A 23,300-nucleotide genomic window follows, 5' to 3' on the forward strand; every position below is an offset into this window, starting at 1 on the left:
TTTATATGACTTGTCGATAAAATCTCATATGTCGGTTTTCCCAACTTGCCTATCATTTCTATTATCTGGATCGAGACAATAAAGGTCGGTTGTAATAGTCCCTGCTTCCTGATTCAGTACTTCAAACATGTTTGTTTGCAGGTGGCCGTACGTAATACGATATAGATAATATTTCATATACAATGGTATGTGATACAGCTTCAACAGATATTCACAGAAAGGACGAAAGGGAACATTAGCACTTATTTTCACGTGTTCCTCTGCTATTTCTAAGCCAGTCCACCCACGTATTTTGAATATTTACAAAGATGCGGAACATGGGGCTCTAAACACATAACTCGAACTTGTTTTCACATTTAATCGTCTTTGATGGTATGTATAAATATCCTCTGGATGCAGTCCACCCATTTTGTTTAAAGTTCAAACATTTTTAATCTTTCATGATTTTGGTACTTTTCCAGACTACAGCCTAAGAGCGCAGCGAACGTGAAACGTTTTGAAAAGCGACAATGGTAAACACGTGTTGATGTTGTACTGTTGTACATTCGGTTACGTAGCTTTGCCTTGTTTAATATCTTCGTTCTTGTTCTGACATTTTACACACGTGCGCAATGTGTTACGAAACTTCCCAAACATGATCTGTAGCGCAATAAATGAAGTGGTATGAAATTTTAAAGATACACTGCCGTGAAAAAGAAAATATACAACCATATACACTAGAAATCAAACAAACAAGAATTGTTTTCGATGGCGATGTAATTAATACGGGTGTCATAGTTTGTTTGCAGCGTTTCGGAGACTAGTTTTCAGCCTAGTAACGTTTTGATAACGTTTGTATTTTGTTTGGTCAAATCCAATTTTCAAGTGTATAATTTCTCTTACCCGGCAGTTTATTTCACACATCTACACTCATATTTAGATTTCCTAGTAGATCATACCACATAACGAAATTCCCGGAAAACTTTTGTGACCTAGTCTCAATGGACCACATAGTGATCCTCTCAACACCTATGGCTCACAGATCATGGTTGGAAGTGCAATGTTCTTACTTTCTGGTGTTTTGATTCATTTTGGAAGAGTTTCAGATTTGTTGCAGCAGCACAATCCGACTTTGTTCGGTTTTGTTTGTTACGTCATATATCGTTTTATTACATGTTTTTATATTGCTGTGTTTGCATTGTTTTTAGTTCACTGTAGTTATTTATAACACTGAATTTTAGCATGCAGCGTTTTGATTAAAACGTACAGTTGATATTTGGGGCGGTGGGTAGCCACACAGGTCGTGGTCTTTCACGTCCAGCCGAAGGTTCGGGTTCTGTTCTCTGCACGGGTGCACTGTGTGCAGGTCTTTTCTCTGCATCCCTGCTGCGATAAAACTACAATATTCTTCAATAGTAAATCAAGTACGAAATTTTCTGTACTTGATCCTTTAATATTAATTCAGAACGTTAGCAATCTAATTATACCTTCCTAACAACATTTATGATTAAAAACAATGTGACGATTATAGTTTTATGTATATTGGCCATGGTGAAAGTTGATAGAAGAGTATAATGAATATCAAAATTCTCATTGTACTGCACGTTCTCTATTTGCAAACATAGTTATATATACATTAACTTATGTTGAGCAGAAATTGCGGATCCACGTGTGCCAAATGTCGCGTGAAATATACTGAGTCAAATTAAAAACTTCACATTTTTAAAAGTAATCCCATATATGATATACAACGGACAAATGTATCTGAGAAGGTAATTTTTAATCATTAATGTCCAAAGAAGGATTTTAATTAACGGTGGTAACCATAATTTGTTCCAAGCACCTACGGTATTCGGTAATAACATCAACAGTTTAAATCATAAGTCCCAAGCACGAGAATCTGATGGCACAAAAGTTCAGTAGCGTGTATGGCCACCATGTGCGTTGCCAACTGCCACACAACGCCTCCGCATGGACCTTGTGATGCTTGTGAACACATGATTTGGAAGACGACGCCATTGTTGCTGCAAAATGGTGCCAAGATCTTGCAAATTCTGTGGTTGGTTCTGGAGAGTGCGCAGACTTCTGCCAAGAGCATCCCAGACGTGTTCGATGGGATTGAGGACGGGAGACCTTGACGGCCAGTCCATGACGTTGACTCACGCATTCTGAAGGAAATTCCTTGTCAAAATTGTTGTGTGGGGTCTGGCATTGTCGTGTTGGAAGATCAAACCGGGTCCATGTGCTGCCATAAAAGGCAGAAGTTCTGGTGCCAGTACCTGGTCGCGGTAAGCAGCAGCGTTGAGGTTGTCACGGATGACAAGAAGCCTGGAACGTGCATTGCCACAGTAAACACCCCACATCATGACACTTCCGCCTCGAAATCTGTCAACTTCCTGTACACAACACTGGGCGTAACGTTCATGACGGCGCCTCCACACCCTCGCCCTACCATCAGCAAATCGAAGATTAAATCGGGATTCATCACTGAAGACGACTTGATTCCAATTCCTCCGAGTCAATCGTAAGTGTCGCTGTGCCCACAATTGACGTTGACGTCTGTGTAATTGAGTCAGAATCGGCCCGCAGTATGGCCGTCGTGCTTGAAGGTGAGAAGTTCTCAGACGGTTTCGAACAGTTTGCGTACTCAGTCTACCCCTAAACAGTTCATTTCTGCTTGATGTAGCCGTCAAAAATCGGTTACGGAGGTGACGTAAGGCAATCTGACGATCCTCTGCATGTGACGTCACACGTGGTCGACCTGGCCGAGGGCGATCAGCGGTGGTACCCGTTTGCTGTAGACGCGTCTGTAAATCATAAACAGTCCGTCGACAACAACCCATCGTTCTTGCGACTTCAGCTACGGACGTTCCCGTCTGCAACATGCCGATGGCACGTTCACGTTGCACATTTGAAAGACGTGGCATGACAAATGGCCGTAAAGACCTTTGTTTTCTTGTGTTTTTCTTTTTTTGTTAATGACTGCTAACAAGTATGGCTGAAAACACGTGCGGTATTATGGCCACGTGACCAGTTGCACGTGAAAAACCACTTTTGCCACTATAGTGCTGTGCACATGATTTTGATCGATTCACCTGCACAAAAACGGGTGTTATCTGAAGACAATACGTGGCCATTACTGTTTAAATACACAATAAGGGCCAACAATGATAACTGGTCAAAATGTTAAAATTTTAGGATTGTGAAGTTTTTAATTTTGTTCAGTATATAATTATTTTTAAGTTACAATTGTATACCTTCGTACAGTCCTTCCCTGACTAGTTTCCATCGGTACACGACATGATATCGGGGATTTAAATCTGGCATTTCCTACACATATTCCTCATTTGAATTCTTTATTGCATATTTATGTACGTAATCCATAGTCCGGTGGTTCCAATAATATAGGCATGTATCAGCAAATAAACAGACCTGAGACACGCCATGGCCACGTATTAGGGTGCATAAAGTCATGTGCTGGCATGATTCTGTAGGCCAAATCAAAGCAAACGAAAACCAACGAAATTTACACGTTCTAGACAAAAACTTAAAATCTGAAGGTTAAATAAAGAATAGTGACTCCACAACGGACTTGTTGTTGAGACATGCACTTTGCAGATGCGATGTAAACAATGCTATGAGATATTACTGCAGCGCGCCATACAGGGAATGCGGTGGTTGGAACATTGCTTGAGACTGGGCGCTGTCTCTCAATGAATCACCACTGACCGGAGATGGTAAGAACACCTGACGTAGGGCCACGCTGCGATGATACAGATCCACAGATGCTTTACCGCATGCAGTTAGGATAACCAGTGCATCTTTGATGTATAACGTGTTAGAATGTGTTGTGAATTCCTACAGAGCGTCGTAATGAGACATCTAACTGTACTGACGCCTATCTAAATAAACTTTTTATTAAATTGGTATTTCTGGAACAACGTGTAGTAGAGTTTAAATAAATACCGTTTTGTATTTACAAAAGTTTTGTATTTTACTAAACAGCTCCTATCCACACATACAACCATTTCACTGTGGATACACAGAGGATCTGAGAGTGCTGAGGAATTGTATTCTGTATAAATAGCAAACTGTTTGTCAGGGCTGGTTGGACAACATGTGGATAACGACAGAGATAGGGCAGATCCTGTTCGTCTTTATATGGAGAGTATAATGTCAGGTAGACTAACATTTAGTCTCTGAAATCTTATATTACACAATATCCTTCTTGACTCTAAAAGGGGCGGTCGGGTAGCCTAGTGGTTAAAGCGTTCGCTCGTCAGGCCGAAGACCCGGGTTCGATTCCCGACATGGGTACAATGTGTAAAGCCCATTTCTGGTGTCCCCCGCCGTGATATTGCTGGAAGATTGCTAAAAGCGGCGTAAAACCGTACTCACTCACTCACTCTTGACTCTAAAAATATATAAAAAATCCCTATGCTGTGGAATAGAGCTAGCTTGAGCTGGTTAGACTTGCTTTTGTATGCATTTCTAGATTATTTTTTTTTCTTAAAATAAATATATTCCACGGTCGCGGTGCAGGACTAAATGTCAGGGACCAGATCAACAAAGCGGTTTTAGCGCAATGACTTTCGTCTATTAGCATGTTAAAGTACCGGAGCCCTATTCTTGTTCCTCTTTCGTGTAGTAACACGTTGATAAAACGTTATTGGCTTTTAGTTCCAAATAGATAACAGTTCTGATGGTACAGTGATTCAATAAATAATAATAATATTATATACATAAATGTCTGGAACTGGAACTTTAATCATCTTCAACAGGAGGCCACCTTCTGTCTTCTAACAGTTTAAAGGGATGGTGGGGTCGTCCAGTGGTTAAAGTATTCGCTCGACACACACGCTCGCATAGTTCAAGTCTTAAGAGTGAGTGAGTAGTGAGTGAGTGTGGTTTTAGCAATACTACAGCAATATCACGACTGGGGAAGAAATTGCCTTCACACATTGTACCTATGTGGGGAATTGAACCCGGGCCTACGGCGTGACGAGCTCCAGCTAACGCTTATAGTCACAACATCTGAACATTTATCTTTATAAAGACAATGATTCTTAACAGAAACATACGTATACTAAAATACCTATGTAGGTTAAACTCGTGGTACACTGTTACCTTTCGTGGTCATTGTCATGTAGGTATACACTGTCGCTCTTCTCTCGTGGGAAAGGTATAATTTCGTGCCATTTACTTGTCCACAAACCCTTGTAGCTTTAAAAAATACTAACAAAATGAATACATAATTGAATATTGACAGTATGTACTTAGGTTTTATATTGGAAGTGTAAACTTAAATTCAATAGCCTATGACATATACTGTAGGATTCACAACCTTAGACAACTTTAGCCAATCAAAGTTTCAACACGCAGAAATCGCAGAAAATCTGAATTATATATGATTTGAATTATATTTAATTTTCCTATGATTTCGCAATTGTACGATATATAACCGTTTATAACCTAAAAGAAACCATATTCCCAGGAAAATCTCTGATGAAAAAAGGGGCGGTCGGGTAGCCTAGTGGTTTAAGCGTTCGCTCGTCACGCCGAAGACCCGGGTTCGATTCCCGACATGGGTACAATGTGTGAAGCCCATTTCTGGTGTCCCCCGCCGTGATATTGCTGGAATATTGCTAAAAGCGGCGTAAAACCATACTCACTCACTCACTCTGATGAAAAAAGTCTCTTGACGAAAAGAAACACACTTAAATACATTTTATGGTTACTAAGGTAATATCTACGAAGTATCTACTAGTCTTTGTGCTCACAGAAGATTCAAGTCCTTTTACTTTAAATTACTTAGCGCACTACGAAATGAGTTCAATGGCGACAGGAGCGTTATATTGGGTTTCTAATCAACTCTATGAATTATGTTGTAAACAATAACACGTTTGAACAGCCATCTGATATTATCTTTAACGTCTCTGGTCCGACGCGCCAAAGTAATGCCACTTTTTGGGTATATCTGGAAACGTCCCAAGAAGTTTCTCGCCGTTCACCTAACATCCTGAAATTACCATCACTCAAGTAAAAAAGGGGTTCTCAATATATATTTTGGGAAGAAACAAATTACACCTCGTACGTACATCCCCTTGTTCAGTCCTGTGCTGTTAATTGCGACTGCAAGACTCGCCAGCACCAGAAGAGTGAAAGCGCTCATAGGGGTTTCAGTTTTCGACCTATTGAGAAGAGATTGAATCAAGTTGTATTACAAAACTAACCAGGTCTTTTGTGATGATTGGATCATGGAGGTTTTCGACTGGTAAGTTTGTGGAAATTAATGAGTTTTAAACGTTTCCGGAATACACGTATTAAGCTGCTTATGCATATTAACATTGTGCATGTATGATCGTTATCGCCTTTCTTTCAGACAGAATGGTGTGTTCGTGCGATGTGTTCATAACACATTCTGTTCACTACAGCATGAGGATGTTTGTTTTCCACAGTGACTCAGTTGCTAAGGTCCTGACTTGTCACCAAGGCGACCGGATCGATCCTTGTTTTTCATAAGGCTACAGCAATTTCGTTATTTGTTCATCTGAATCTCTGTCTGTAAATTGTCTGTAATTGTTTTTATATAAGGCGTCCCTGCTCATGTAGATTAGCTGCACAATTTACTATGACCTTATATGCAGCCAAAGACGTAAATAGATGTATATACGTCTTTGATGCACCACGGGGACTGACACAGTGGTTGTGGCGTTTGCTTGCAACGCACACAGCCTGGTTCGAATCTTCATATCACGTTCCCTTTCTGCCCATGTCATCCAGATTAGTTTGACGATAATGAAACACGCAGTCAAACAATACGGTATTGTGAACTGTTGGAACCCACAACAAACATCGATACTTTAACCTGAAGAGAAAAGCAGAGCGCAGGACACCACATGTATTTCATTCAGTTGTTTGACAGTTCAAATAGTCATTCCATTGTCATATATATAGCTGACAGGTGAAGATCCGGGGTAGAATAGGTCTTCACTAAGCAATGCTTGTCGTAAAAGGCGAGTAACGGTCAGGGTAGCTGACTTGGTTGACGCATGTCATTGTATCCCACTTTCATGGATCAATGCTAATGATGTCAATCACTGGATTGTCTGGTCCAGACTTGATTATTTACAGACCGCCGCCATATAGCCGAAATATTGCTGAGTGCGGCGTTGAACAACAAACAAACACATATATAGCCACGCATGTTCTGTACATTTACCTTGAGTAACTGCGCTCAACATTTCCGAAATTTGCCCCAGAAATGTGTGGGTTTTTAAAAAAATAACAAGTTTTATAGACCTTTCATTGCGAATGAGCGAACAGTGCACAGAATGGTAGTTGCTGACAGAAAGGCAGAGTTCAGTATTATTGCGCATCAATAAAATGCGAGAAAGTTCCATGCATATATATGGCCATATTACGTTCAACGATGTCAAAGGTATCGATAAAGACTCTAAAATAGAAATGTGTTTTCCGCTGAATCCACAAAGATGTATCTTAATGTACCTGGATGTTAGATGCTACATACATGTAATTATGTCGTGCAGCATGTTACACAAAGCAAAAAAAAGAGTGTTTATTTAAGAAATAAAATGAGCCCCTCATGGTTTATTCTCCCTGCAGCGTTTTATTGTAAGATTAACAAGGACAATGTTTTATCGTGAAATAAACCACGCTTCTTTCGTCATTGTGCTTTGTGATTTATCGCCTAGTTATCTTATATAAACAATTATTACACTATTACCATTACTAATAACGTCCAGAAGCTTACAGTGTCATAGTAGCATGTTCTTAAGGCTTATGGTCGTCACTAAACAGTTCCCATTGTTTTATTGCCGTCCCTATCCCTACTGGAACCGGGATGTACGAGATATACACACGTAGTACACCTGGAGGTAACGCACATGTAATTCCCGCTAAACATCGTGTCAAGTGTTTGTCCTCTGCTTCCAGCCGTCCTATGACAGAGGGTACGGCAGCGGTCTGACCACCAGCCCCAAGACTTATGGCGCGGTAAGTACACAACTTCTTATTTCGTGCCCTGAAATGTCGCTAGGGCGATCTTTATACATGACATGATCCCGATCAGTGGTCTATCAGCACCATACCGCGCTTGTTGGTTTCACCAAAGAGGTAACCATCATCAGCATACCTGATCTTCACTTCGACAAGACCCTCGAAGATCCGGGGAAGAATTGGTCTTCAGCAACCCATGCTTGCCGTAAAAGGCAACTATTCTTGACGTAAGAGGCGACTAACAGGATCGGGTGGTCAGGCTTGCTGACTTGGTTGATGCATATCATCGATCCCAATTGCGTGGATCACTGCTCATGATATTGATCACTGGATTGTCTGGACCAGACTCGATTATTTACAGACTGCTGTCATATAGCTGGAATGTTACTGAGTGCGGCGTTAAACAACAAACAAATAAATTATCAGTATGTTGCCTTTTACGCCCAATGGTGTCTGTTTCAGCAGATCATTCTCTGCCGTTGACCTAATATATTCAGTTAGTCCGTACTTAATGCCAAGCCTTGAAAATAACTTTACGAGCCTGTACGCTTGCTATGCACAAGAACACAGTCTGATTTATCCACTAAGACTTTTTATATCGTTGTAATGTGGAACCGTCTGCTTTGTATACATTTAGTTTAAGATGCTTAAACATTTCCATGCGAACGGGTTCAGAATTTGCACGTATTCGCCAGACTAAACAGCGAGATTTTCTTGATGGATTTAACACTGGTAATACGCTGCATGTAATAGCAATCAACTTGTAATAACATCACGGTAACAGTGACTGAGCACTATCTACGGATTAGTCGCACGTTAGGAGACATACTGTCATAGGTAGTAGTACATAAATGTATATAATGCATTATACCATATCCAGAACCCAGTAAAACTCCATTACTCCAGACCATGTTATTCCGGAAAAAAACATTATTCCGGACCCTGTTATTCCAAAAAAACCATCAGTCCTGACCCCGGTATTCCGTAAACCAATTAGTCCGGACCTTGTTATTCCGTAAACCCATTAGTCCGGACATTGTTATTCCGTAAACCCATTAGTCCGGACCTTGTTATTCCGTGAACCAATTAGTCCGGACCTTGTTATTCCGTAAACCCATTAGTCCGGACCTTGTTATTCCGTAAACCCATTAGTCCGGACCTTGTTATTCCGTAAACCCATTAGTCCGGACATTGTTATTCCGTATACCCATTAGTCCGGACCTTGTTATTCCGTAAACCCATTAGTCCGGACATTGTTATTCCGTATACCCATAGGTCCGGACCTTGTTATTCCGTAAACCCATTAGTCCGGACCTTGTTATTCCGTTAACCCATTAGTCCGGACATTGTTATTCCGTAAACCAATTAGTCCGGACCTTGTTATTCCGTAAACCCATTAGTCCGGACATTGTTATTCCGTATACCCATAGGTCCGGACCTTGTTATTCCGTAAACCCATTAGTCCGGACATTGTTATTCCGTTAACCCATTAGTCCGGACATTGTTATTCCGTAAACCAATTAGTCCGGACCTTGTTATTCCGTAAACCCATTAGTCCGGACCTTGTTATTCCGTAAACCCATTAGTCCGGACCTTGTTATTCCGTAAACCCATTAGTCCGGACCTTGTTATTCCGTAAACCCATTAGTCCGGACCTTGTTATTCCGTAAACCCATTAGTCCGGACATTGTTATTCCGTAAACCCATTAGTCCGGACCTTGTTATTCCGTAAACCAATTAGTCCGGACATTGTTATTCCGTAAACCCATTATTTCGGACCTTGTTATACCAGAAACCCATAAGTCCGGGTCCCTGTTATTCCGGAAAAGCATTAGTCCGCCTTCCGGACCTTCTTATTCCAGAAACACATTAGTTCGGACCCTGTTATTCCGTAAACCTATTTGTCCGCATTAGAAACATGTACACCAACTATATCTCTTGAGTGAGTGTTTGTGTCGGGGAGAATTTCACACACTTCGTATGTTATAGGGATACCGCTAGTGTATGACATATATTTGTGTTTGACATATATTTCTCGTTTCTGGGAGATGAGGTTTCTTTGAAAACACAGTTTGACCCGGAACCAAATCTCTACCGATCGTAGCGCAGAAACATACTTGGGTGGTTATTTCTGGGTTTCCTTACACTGTTTCTAACATGTTCCGTGCTGAGTCGCGGGCACACATCCATCACATTCTTCTGCGAAGTTTACAGTAAACGGCGTCACGCAATGCGATTGAGGTCAACAGATAATACAAATCGTGACGCAGATAGAGCCATCCATTTCGGTGAACCTGCTGATTTACTGCATACAAGGGCCATGATTTACACGCATTTTAGCCAAGGTACAGGATGGGGTACAAACCACAAATACCCTCTACTTGGACGTTAAGTTCATCAGTGCCAAATGATTAATATGTCCCTTCATAAAATTACATCAATGTTCAGAAATAACAAGTGTTATATTTTGATTGAAACGATATTGTTTTTTCAATAGTGTTGTCTGTCTAATGTAATTTTGAATATATGGCCAAAATAAACACTAGAACATCAACATCAAGGATTGCAGTTTTCCGTTTATTATCAGGGGCTGATACAGTTTATCCAGCATGTTTATTCCATCTTCCCGAGGTAAGGGACTGGCTGGAATTTCTTAGATCCATCGTAGCCCAACCAGTGGCTATTACGAGTTATGTCTCTTCTGTGTCCCCCCTGTTGACCAGTAAGCTTCCACCTCTTATATCACCTGCATTAACTTTAAACAAGTGAGAGTAAGACTTAGTGTTTGTTGCCTGACGCCGCACAACATTTTCAAACTGAAATGGTGCACAATTGGTAGCTTTCAAGCTTTCAGTAACGGTCTCAACAATAGTATGACGTAGTTTAGACGGTGTATATATGCCTTAACGTATAACAGCAATACTATTGTCAAGGTATTCAGTTCCAAAGGCATTATGTGCCTTTTCAACCCAGTTCATTGCAATATAACAACCATTAAAAGGAACATAATTAAATGCCATAATTCATATCAATTCAGGTATTAGGTTATTCCAAATATATAATCAACGTCTCTGGGGGGGTTTTCCAAGCGTGTGGCCCGGGTCACAATCAGAAGGCGTTTGTTTTTTAAAAACAAGACGATTGAAAGACATATTTTCTTCATAGATATGTGTGTCCCGTGAACTGAAGTTATTGTAATTAATAGCGCACGCATTTATTCAAGCCATTTAGATATGTCGCGGCTCAGAAAATCACAACCCTTTTTCGTTTTTCATAAAAAGTTGCCCAGAACGAGGTTTCCGGATATGTGGGATCCAGACAAGCGGGGTTCCACTGTACTAGTATGATACGTTAGATATCAGTGTTCTTAATAAACACGTATAACCACAGCAATTTCGCTGGCGTTGAAGATGTGCAATGTTTTTAATAGCAGGACTCTTTGAACTAGTGGAGAACTCACAAGCTTGTGTATTTTTGTTTGCCAAATAGAACAGGCATACCAAGAAGATGAGCCAAAATGTTTTACAATAGGTGATAGATCCGGTGTTATGTGCACGCTTGCAGGCACACATGCTGGCTAATACGCACGTGTGTAATGCACTGTACAAGAATGCATGAGTCAAAATGCAACATGCCATCCTCATCTGATATGCTATTGCGTCGGCTGTAATAATCCTACATAAAATGTTGTCATACCAAGCAGGTTTTTTCCTAATTCGGGACAACTGATACACCGAACGCGACACAGCTGTTTGGGAAATGACGGGGTTTTCTCACATTAACATACTTGGTGGCCGTGCTACTGTGTTAGTCAAGTTGAATAAATAAAAGCGACAAATACATTTCCATAATTATTAGAAATATGAGTCCGTTGTACGATGCCGACTTTATCATTAAAATGTCTATATAAATCACTATAAACTGATTATGCCAAATGTTCGCGAAAAGGTGAACGTGTCTTGCCCCACCGGTGGCACCCGTCACAAACACATGTAAAGACAAGTCAATTGTTCATCTGAAGACAACACGTGAACTGGTACAAGCAAAAAAGGGAATTGCATCGGACATCATGTTTGTCACCAATGCAAAATTTGGAATATCCTCCACATGTCTACCGTAGAACCTTTTGAAAGCTTTGCCGAGGCATTGCATGTTGTATCATTGATCACACAACGTTTGAGCAAGAGTCGTGTGACGCTCCTTAAGGACTGCGTACAAAGAACATCCTCGATTGTGCCTCATACGCTGTGAACTGTAGACACCTCGACTGCTCGAGGGAAAATTGACTGTTGGAAAGTTGAAGTCATCCCTTTGCCATTCTGTCTTGTGGAGAGTGTGTTGTCTCTCTGAATCTTTTGCACAGATCTAAATGTGAAACAGATGAGTCGGTTTCTCTGCATACCACCAAATGCGTTGTACCACGTTTACACCTAGTATACCAGGTCACCTATAACATTTCCAAATGAATGTTTATGATGCGTCAAAGAAAAAAGAGGAGTTGCGTATGAAGCCAAGAAAATATGATTTATTTTCGAAGAAACGTACTCTAAAGTATACCATAAAGAATCAATACTAATAGAACCATGTTATTATGCTCCAAACAATCACCACTGTTCTCTGTGTTCATTGCTATGGTGGATGTGTAGGACTCTATACTTATTGGTGTCATTCACATGCCCACAAGTTTCACAAACGTCGTCGACCTTCGTCATTTTGAGCTTTCGTCCCTTTGAGCTTTGGCCCCTCAATAACCTGACACGCCATGATTTAATGGATTTGTGCTCAGTGCGCGTTCTTTGCAGGAGTAGACCAGTGGCCTAAGGCACCGAGTTTCGCATTTGAGTCCTACAAGGATCCGCTGATCTTTGGTTTGAACAGATTCTAGTTGATGACGAGTGTTGCATTGTCAGCAACACACCCGTACTCGCCGTTTTCACCAAGAGGTAAACGTTTCCGAACTGCATCACGTTAGACCTTCTTACCAAATTGAGCTCATACAACTGAAAAACTGCGTAAAAGCCAACTCACTCAAGATCGCTCACCTAAAGTGGTGTAAAACGAAATTCACAGATTCAATTAGTGCTCCAGTACTAGTGTTCTAGAGCCAACAATTTAGTAGCTGGGATTGGTAAGTATCGCACCTTCCATTGTCTTATAGGCTCCAGTGCCATTGATGATTGACGATAAAGGCAATGACGTCATTGCGTCACCTAGCATCATGTACCCTAGCGCTGTGCGGTATGGTGATGACTCCTCACACTGACTAACTCAACAACCACCTTGTTTGTTATCCAACAAGAAATGTTGGCAAGATGCATACATACTGACGTTAGGAATGACCTTCTCCCTACATTACCATGGTAACCCCACCTGTTGATGTCTCATGTCTTTACGATTCCACAAAAATCAGTTTAACTTCAGAGGTAGGTACAACACGGGTGGAGCCGTACATATTGTAATCTTACAGTAATTACGGTAATTAAATCTCTACATCTGACGAGAACAACAAGCTGCCACCTGTGGAATTACCGATATAGAAACAGGAAAACAAAAATAAAAAACGCGATCGGGAACGTCTGAAGACATCTTAGTTTAAACGGGGCGATGACGTACAGAAGATCAACCGGCAGCTGGTTTCGTCAATCTGAAGTGTCATTGTACAGTGGTTTCCAAATTTTGAATTTCTTACAGGATTGACACGGAAAGATCATAAATATTAAGCGCAAAATTAACAATATATCAAAAAGTAAGATTAAAAGAAGCCTTTAAGTGAAAATTAATCAAAGAATAATTTTTCCTGCAAAAAAATAGGTTCCGCTGTATTTGCATGAAATGAATAGATTTCTTTAATGAGTTTGTATGTATATCATCGATATGAAACAATCTCTGTTATTTAGATGAACTGGTGATCAGGATAGTGACAAATGATCCTTTTAAGTTGTGCGTTTTACAACATGCTGAGACAGTTTCTAATGTAATGGGAAAGAAGGAATGACCATTTCATAAAGTAAAAGACTGTCAATTTATAAAAAGACGGTACAGCAGAGACATTTTGCGGTTTAAAGGGTGTGGAATATAAGCTAGGGTACAATATGGGAGCTGAAGTGAGTATGACTGAAACACTAAAGACAACACCTTTTTGTCAAAAGAACCGTTTCCTCCTCTGCTGTGGAATCAAAGACACTAGAGAGTTGGTTTAGTTTGATCTCGGCTTGCCCCGGCTGCCAGTCAACAATAGTTTTAAGAATATATATATATATATTCCGCAGTCATTCCACAGGACTACACGTTATGAGATTGTCGAAACCCTTTGTGCATAGCAGAGCATGTACTTTATACCCAACAGTAAATATCCTACATCTATTTGTTAGAAACGCAATCAACTGGTTCAGGTAGAAACCTGTATGATACAACAGTTTATGTTATATTAACGCTGACATAATTTTTATGTACAGTCAAACACCCGTTGTGTCGAATTTCGATTTGTCGAACTTGCGGTTGTCTCGAAGCAAAAGTTTACCCCCTGTGTATTTCTTCGTCATTCATCATTTTCGGTTGTGTCGAACCTCGGATAACTCGAAGTATTTACGTAGCTCCCTTCAAATTCGACACAACAGTGTATATATGATAGTCACAATTCTGTACGAATTGCGTGGATCGATGCTCATGATGTCAATCACTGGATTGTCGTGTTTAGACTCGATTATTTTACAGACCGCCGTCATATAGCTGGAATATTGCTGAGTGCGGCGTTAAACAACAAACAAACAAACAAACAAAAACTGTACGAAACATGGAAACGTCTTCGTTATCAATTGTAGCCTTTTCGTTATAATGGGGTAAAGGTGATAATTTATGAGGAACAAAGGCAAGTTATGATATAAAAGAATTGGTACCGTTCTACAAAAAAAGAAAAAACATACATCTACAGGGAGGGTTATTGATATAATTGGACACAGAGAAGATAGTGAAGCTGTTTGTTTGAATACAGACACTATTCGTTATAACGGGGAAGAGGCGTAAGCTACTGATCTGGCAGGAACACAGACACGATATGTTAACACGTGTCCATGGCGCTGTAGTCTCCTCAAGGTAGCGCGTGTTTACCCAGCCAGCACGGCCTCATCAGACGAGGAATCTAGAACGGGGAAATGCTGGCCATCTAGCTGCAAAATTAAATTAGTTTTTGCCTCTCACCTGTGATATTGCTAGTAACCAGCTTTTGACACTTATGAGAGGCGGCACGGGTAGAGGCGAGTCGTTGCCAGTAATTGGTCGGGATTAGATATAACCGAGAATAACCAAAGAAATGGCATCGTACGCATACACCAACGGTGCTGAGGCTGTTCCACAGTTGGAGGGATTGAACATTAACGCTTTGCTTCGCCTTTTGTTATTAGTTACAGACAACGTGTCTTTAATTTCAAAAGTACTTGTATAAGTATGGATAGGATTAAAGACAGGATGGGATTAAGTTCAGTTTTTACGATCCTCACACATGATTCATCATCAGGCGAAATCATTTCCAGATTTCATGTGATTTTATTATTCACCCTTTACATTTAGATATAGCATGTCAGAAAGTAATTGAATTAATGCTACCCATTGCGGTGTTGTAATAGCTTTTCGTCTTTTCATAGGCATTAGAACATGCACACGTGGATAATTGCACCGTTTGATAACTGCAAATGCAATTGCTTTGTCAAGGGCATCGATTAATAAACACACTGACATCAATTTCCTGTAACTTACCTCTTCTGTTGAATGTAAATAAACCATGCAGAACACTCATGTTTGGCAATCTCATGTGAAACAACATCAATCTTAACCTATCACGCAACGGTCCAAACATTTAAGGCATTCAACTTCTCCAAATTTGCTACCTTCCTATTTTAAGTTACATCGGTGGCACCCATCACAAACAAATGCAAAGGCAAGGCATGTTTTCAACATAGGAACTTATGGTTGGAATAGGATTTGCATCAGCCATCATTTTGGACACGGAAGCATCAAATTTGGTTATATATCCTACCATACCTTCTATTATTTGGCATAACCCTAGCTTTGAAAGCTTGTTTAAGGCATAGAATACTGTAACACTGGTCAACAAATTCTTTGAAATTTTCGTAGAAAGAGCATGCTCGATTATACCTCAAAGGTTTGAAATGTAGACATCAAAGGCTGGAGATGCTGCAATATCGCTCGTCAAAAAATGGGAACGTTGACTATTGGGAATTTGAAGTCAATCTTCTGTGGATATTTTTTGCCACTCTGTATGTAATATGTAAATGTAAAAATGAAACAAATCATGATGAGTCGTGTCATTGGTCTTTTTATTTCCAGTTAAAAACGGTAACGTCAGTTGATACGCGTCTGAGTGAGACTCACTCACTCTTCGTCAGAGTGGTCTCTTCCTTATATATAATACCCGTGATCACCCAGGTTTGAATACGTCTTCAGCAACCCATGGTTGTCGTAAGAAGCGACTAACGGGGTCGGGTAGTCAGCCTCGCTGACTTGGTTGATGCATGTCATCGTATCCCAATTGCGTAGATCGATGCTCATGATATCAATCACGGGCTTGTCTGATCCAGACAGGATTATTCACAGACCGCCGTCATGTGGCTGTACTGTTGCTGATTGCGGCTTTAAACAACAAACAAACAAACAAACAAACATACAAACATACAAACAAAACTATTCCTTATAGCGGACGTCGTTATTACCGACATTACGTAATACTTGGCACGAACTACCTCGTCCGTATTATTACTGATAACTCCGAAAGCAGGCGGTAAACTAATAAATAGGAGACGAATCACTGACCAGATGCAACAAACTAACGGCTGAAACATACATTTGGTTTAATGAAAATGTTTTATATGAATGTATAATGTTATTGCATTGTGCAAGATTACCAGCTAAGCATTATATAAAAAAAATATGTATAAAATAAACCCTAGTGAATATATTTAGATCAGTTTAAACAGGGTCAATGTTTGATCGTACATGTAGTGCAATATTTATGGGCTGTTTCTCAACACCACGCCCCATTAGAAAAACTATTGCATGTTACGAGATGTCTGTGTTGAATAATGATCAATTATATGTGAAGTGTCGCCATACGTCCTATGCATGGAGAATATGTTCCTTTGAATTTTCTGATCTGGAAATGCATTTACACATAAAAGTTGGTTTAAAGAGACGGTAAGATGGAAAAGGGACGATGCCACTATAGGACAGTCTTTCAAGTTGAACATGATCATCAAAGTTACTGTATCAGAAACTGCTAGTTCATTAACTTTAAAGATGGATTTGACACACGTGGGGATGCAAACAGCAGGTTTGAAAACAGAAACAGACCTACATGCACTTGGGTGTAGTCATAAGTGCCTGCTACAAATAGCCCCGCCAGTGCAGAGAGGTGGAGAACCGCTGTCACTTCCTGTAGGTTAACGAATAGTGCTTTGTTTTCGTGAGTCAAAGTCTTTTTTTGAATCACAACAATACATTTCCGTCTCAGATAGATATAAGTATGAGGACGTTGTTCGCCTCACACATATTGATCAGTTTGGCACATTGCCTAATCTATTTGGAAGCTGTGCTCATTCTCTGATGCGTACTTGGTAGAACATGGGGAGGTACTTGACATTATAAAAAGAACAGCACCGTTAGTATTTTACACAGATACAACGACGCTACAAATGTGTTATTGGTATACCTTCCATTGATGGTAGTCGTCTTATCAATGAACATAAAGATTGAGTAGCATATAATGGACATATATATGTGAATGCATTGGTATATGCCCAAACGTTTTGAGTCTACTAAACCGAACCTGTCACTTGACGTCATTTTCAGTAGATCTTAGTCTTTAATATATGGACTTCAATTAGCAAATCTTACGTGACCGAAAGAAATTGTACTAGACTCTGACTACGGACCAGTGGCTAAAGTCATAGACTGGAGACAGTATGTTTTTTTAGATGTAGTTTACCTCTGTTTGGTGCCTGGTAGAAGCATTATCAGTTTGCACTAATCTGAATCAATATTCAGCTGTATGATGTTTTTGGTACCGCAACTAATCTATTATTACCGGTATATCTATTGTCGATGTTCATGTGTGAGTAACACTTAATGGACGCTTATGTGAATGCACTGGAAACGTGTTAGGTTGGTACCAATTGTAAAGGGGCCAATACTCAGCTGGCAGTCCTAACCGATTGAAATTATTCAAAATCTACTCTGAGTAATTGCCAACTAAAACTGCATTATGTTGATAAGTGAATGAGTGAGTGAGTGAGTTTGGTTTAACGCCGCTTTTAGCAGTATTTCAGTTATATCGCGGCGTGTCAGCTTAATGTGGGAGGAAAGCCCGAAGTGATGCAGGTCTAAGACGTTTACCACTTCGGTGAAACCCACGAGCACGGGTATGGTGCTGACAAACCTAGAAACATAATCAGGCGAACCGGGATTCGAACCCACAATCATAGATTTCTGGCGTCCCCAAGGGACGCAACTCTGCGCAGCGAATCACGGCGCTTTAGACGGCTGGGCACCCCGTGCCCCCTTATTTTGATGAACCAAGATGTGAATTAATGATTACCCTCGCTATACACAGATATATGTTTCTTTTTGGATATCAGTCTCGCGGATCGTCTGGTCCAGACTCGATTATTTACAGACCGCCGTCATTTTGCTGGACTATTGCTGAGTGCGGCGTTAAACAACAAACAAACAAACATGACAATGTCTGGAGTGAAATAGGCAACAGGCTTCAGTAGACGTCAATTGTAGAGCGCCTGTCGCCAGTTAGTGCTAATAGCTCAAAGGCGATCAGGAAGGAAAAACTCTGACGTGTTGTGCAGCAGAATGCCTGCTGTGCCTTGAATACTAGAGTCGGAATCTTCAACTAGATGCTGTGTGTCAGTGGCAGCCCTAGTCCTTCACCATGACTATGGAATTTATATTTTTTAGGCATTGTTTTTAACTAAAAGCCTAGGCAAGTCTAGATCAAACTAACCAAGTCTAGTTTGCTTGATTCCAGAGCAGAAGAGGACAGATTCTTTCAAAGAAATAAAAATAAATATTTTAAAGACATGTTTTCATTGACTAAGTGTTAGTCTATAGCAGTCCGTGCAGATACTTGAACACCGTAATTGAAGACAGCACTGTACAGGCAAATGTTTCTTATACCACCCTTTATATTCTGCTGGTGTATAACGTTTCCCCCATGGATCGAGACAGAATGGTGTATATACTGTCGGGCAAAAGAAATAGACACTTACAAAATGGGGGCGGTGGTGTAACCGAAGACCCGTGTTCGTTCCTATTGGTATCTCTGTTGTCCCCTGCCGTGTGTTGCTAAAAGCGGAGTACAATACAACTCACTCACGCACTTTAAAATTGGATTTGCCCTGAAGATAACAAATGTTATCAAAAGGTTATTAGACTGAAAACAGTCGCCGCAACACTGCAAACTGAAGGTCCAAACACAACTATGATACCCGCATAAAGTACATCAACAACGACTTGCCAATTCTTGTTTGTTTCATAGTAGTATACGTATTCTTTTCATTTTAGCGACTATCAAACGGACGGTCAGGTAGCCTTGTGGTTAAAGCGTCCGCTCGTCACGCCGAAGACCCGGGTTCGATTCCCGACATGGGTACAATGTGTGAAGCTCATTTCTGGTGTCCCCCGCCGTGATATTGCTGGAATATTGCTAAAAGCGGCGTAAAATCAAACTCACTCACTCACTATCAAACATGGTGTATACTTTCGTTTTCCCGGCAATTTAGTACGTATTATCAGTACCAAGTGAAAGAAATGAAATGCCTAAAAAGACTCTGCGCTGTAGAAGACCTATTCTTCTGATGGCAGTAACCCCATGTGCGCAGTAGAATAACAGGGCTGATGTACAGCGGGGCCTGATACACATTTATCACCGGTATAATTAATTGAGAATATATTGATAAAAAATAAGTGTTTAAAAGTCCCGAACTTGTAGTAGTAGTATTAAGAATATTTTATTATGCAATATGAGACAGCTACGCGATAAATCGCAAAGAATAATTTAGAACAAGGCGTGCTGTATTTCATGATAAAACATAATATTTATATCCTGACGTCATTTCTGGAGATTCGAACATGTGCTCTCATCTTGGTGACGTCGTAAATTGGACGACGCTATTTGTGAGAGGTTAGTGTATACGTTTGAAAATAAAATATTTATACTTACGATTGTTTTGAGACGATGACGAAATTAGAATGTATTCTGGGGAGTCATCATGATTTAAATACGGGTAGATTTTTGAAAAAGCTTGTAATTGTTATCAACATTCTTAAAGAGGCTGTACATATGTTGAAATCTGATATAAGAAATAAACGACTCGTGGTCGTTGTTTATCGTACAACAAAACACTACAGGGAGAATGAACCACCGTTTATTCCCTCGGCAGTGTTTTTGTTGTTGTATACGATAAACAACGACCACGTGTCGTTTATTTATTAAATATTTACTTGTAGGCCAATGGAACCAATCATTAGTTTGTAAGAATACCGATGACAGTATTTGCATCACGGAAATAACTCTTTTTTCATTCCCACGTAAGGCATAGCTGCAATTAAATTTCATGTATTGTAGAATCCCATTGTAAGGTATTCTGATATTGTTTAGAAATTTAGGGGTGAAACCTTTTAGCGAATGTTTTGAAATTGAATATAATACGTCCGTAAAACCCATCAGTGGGGAGGAAGTAATCAAATCCAGGTAGATGGACCTGCAATGGGAAGGAAGCGGTGTCAGGTTACCTGCCTGAGTTGTAATTAACATATTTTTTGCACCTATGCGTGTGAGTCATAGGCAGAGAAATACATGTGCTAGCAGCAGCAGCATCACCGATGGGTTCGTCAATCTGTACAGGAAGATCTGGAACTGTAGTTGTGTCATCCTGTTGCTCATCTTAATGCCCGCTTCAGATGGTAGCCATTAAACACTTGTAAGTCAGTGGAGGGAAGACGTGTAGGAGCTTCTGTGCAAGTCCTGCCACCATGCAGGCAGCCAAGGTAGGGCGACACGCATTCATACACAGATATGTATTTGGAAAATGACACAACCGATATGTAGTTTGATATACCCGATATGTAATGGGATATTCCCGGATGTAATTTGATATAGCCGATATGTAATTTAACATGCCCTATATGTCGGCGATATATCCGTATGTAGTTTGATATAGCCGGTATGTATTTTGACATATCCGATCTGTTGTGTGATATACTCACTATCTTGTGTGATTTGCCCTTATGTAAGTTGATATACCCAATCTGTGGTTTGATATTACCGATATCGAATTTGACAATCCCGATATTCTGTTTCATATATCCGGTATGTTCATGGATATATATGGTAATTGATATATTCGCTATGTAGTTTTATAATCCCTTTATGTAGTTTGATATACCGCAAATATAGATTGTTACACTGAATGTGTCAAATGTCGACATGTATAAGTTATAACATTATGTAATTCAAATGTGTGAGATATTATATATAAATTGATATACCCGCTATGAAATGGGATATGCCCGTATGTAATTTGATATAACCGATAAGCAATTTGATATATCCTACATGTAATTTGATATTTTGTTTCATATTTATATAACCGATATGTGAAACGTGACGCCTGATGTGTATATTGGTTATTGATATAAGATACATGTGACACGCCTACTATACAAATCGACATACCCGATACTGTAGTGTTGGAGGTATTGTAAGAGACAACAATGTTCAGTCATTCCACCAAGACATACACGTCTTGTCTGAAAGGGGATCAACAAGAAACCGCTTGTCATATGAACACTTTCAGTTTGGGGGAAACCCCGAAACCACTTAGTTTTAAAGATCAAATGATCGGGCCCTGAATATATTCAGTATAGCATTGTAACGTGAACGTTCTTTACGCGAATGAATGGTTTCATCATTGACTTTAAGTGATCCATTCACATACTTTTCACCGCTATTATGCATGTTGAACCAAACTGAATCTGTTTCGCTGAAAAATCGAGACTGGTTATTCTCTAGCATTGGCGTTTTATATCACAAAGCAGCAGCGCAGGACATGCTTACCCTTTTCGCGAACAACTTGTTTCATCACTGATTATCAGTTATCCATTCAGATAATTTTCACCACAATTTTGCTTTTTGCGCACAGTAGAATCTGTTTCGTTGGAAGATCAAGACTGGTTATTCTATAGCGTTGACGTTGTATATTACAAAGCTGCAGAGCAGGAAAAGTTTATCCCTTTCGCGAACACCGGATGTCATCACTGATTTTCAGTTATCCACTCATACAATTTTCACCACGTTTTTCCTTTTACCCCAAGTGGAATCTGTTTCAGCGGATAATCGAGACTGATTATTCTGTTTTATATTGCATATTTGTCGCTATGAGTGAGTGGGTATATCCTATAATGGGCGTATGTTGGTGTTTCTTGAGATAGGGGAAGAGCATGCATGTTCCTGGGGCTGAAATAATACGCCCGTAGTGCACTGATGGAAGCCAAACAAACCCGCGCTTCCTGCTTACACGCATAACCTATCTGCCCACATATTAGCACGTGACTGCACGTGTAGGTCGAGGGGGATAGGCGAGCGGTAATAGAAAACAGGGAGAACCCCGACTTGATAAACAACGTTATTTGGTGAAACGGATTGAAGAATTGGGGAAGGGGGAAGAAGTAGATATCTAACGAAGTAATGAGTGGAAATAAGTATTATACAATTGCAATGTGTGTTTGTTTGGATTTAATTAAGGCGGAAGGGCACACGCATTGCACACGTATTCGTAAAGAGGTGACCGCATGGATGCATATATGCTTCAGCCTCTCGTGAAGAAGTGACCGCATAGATGCATATTTGCTTAAGCCTCTCGTGAAGAAGTGACCGCATAGATGCATATTTGCTTAAGCCTCTCGTGAAGAAGTGACCGCATAGATGCATATATGCTTCAGCCCCTCGTGAAGAAGTGACCGCATAGATGCATATATGCTTCAGCCTCTCGTGAAGAAGTGACCGCATAGATGCATACATGCTTCAGCCCCTCGTGAAGAAGTGACCGCATAGATGCATATTTGCTTCAGCCTCTCGTGAAGAAGTGACCGCATAGATGCATATTTGCTTAAGCCTCTCGTGAAGAAGTGACCGCATAGATGCATATTTGCTTCAGCCTCCCGTGAAGAAGTGACCGCATAGATGCATATTTGCTTAAGCCTCTCGCGAAGAAGTGACCACA

General features: G+C 40.3%; 1 protein-coding gene across 10 annotated transcripts in view; it reads left to right on the forward strand.

Annotated features, from left to right (window-relative positions):
- LOC124140852 (FH1/FH2 domain-containing protein 3-like) overlaps positions 1 to 23,300 on the forward strand; it is a 164,400-nt gene that overhangs the window by 43,813 nt on the left and 97,287 nt on the right. For 7 of the 10 annotated variants that reach the window (XR_007221732.1, XM_046508642.2, XM_048397602.1 and 4 more), the window contains exon 2: positions 7,936 to 7,995. Coding sequence is in view for 8 of the 10 variants with exons in the window: in XM_046508642.2 (XP_046364598.2) it covers positions 7,936 to 7,995 (60 nt within the window). In the remaining 2 variants the exon portion in view is untranslated. Of the gene's footprint in view, positions 1 to 461; positions 513 to 6,129; positions 6,254 to 7,935; positions 7,996 to 20,937; positions 21,067 to 23,300 lie in introns of those variants that run through there. The other 3 variants (XM_048397603.1, XM_048397607.1, XM_048397605.1) reach the window with 3 other exon arrangements.

Source organism: Haliotis rufescens, unplaced genomic scaffold (genome assembly GCF_023055435.1).
Source record: "Haliotis rufescens isolate VD_foot unplaced genomic scaffold, xgHalRufe1.0.p SCAF_17, whole genome shotgun sequence".
Classification (NCBI taxonomy): Eukaryota; Metazoa; Mollusca; class Gastropoda; order Lepetellida; family Haliotidae; genus Haliotis; species Haliotis rufescens.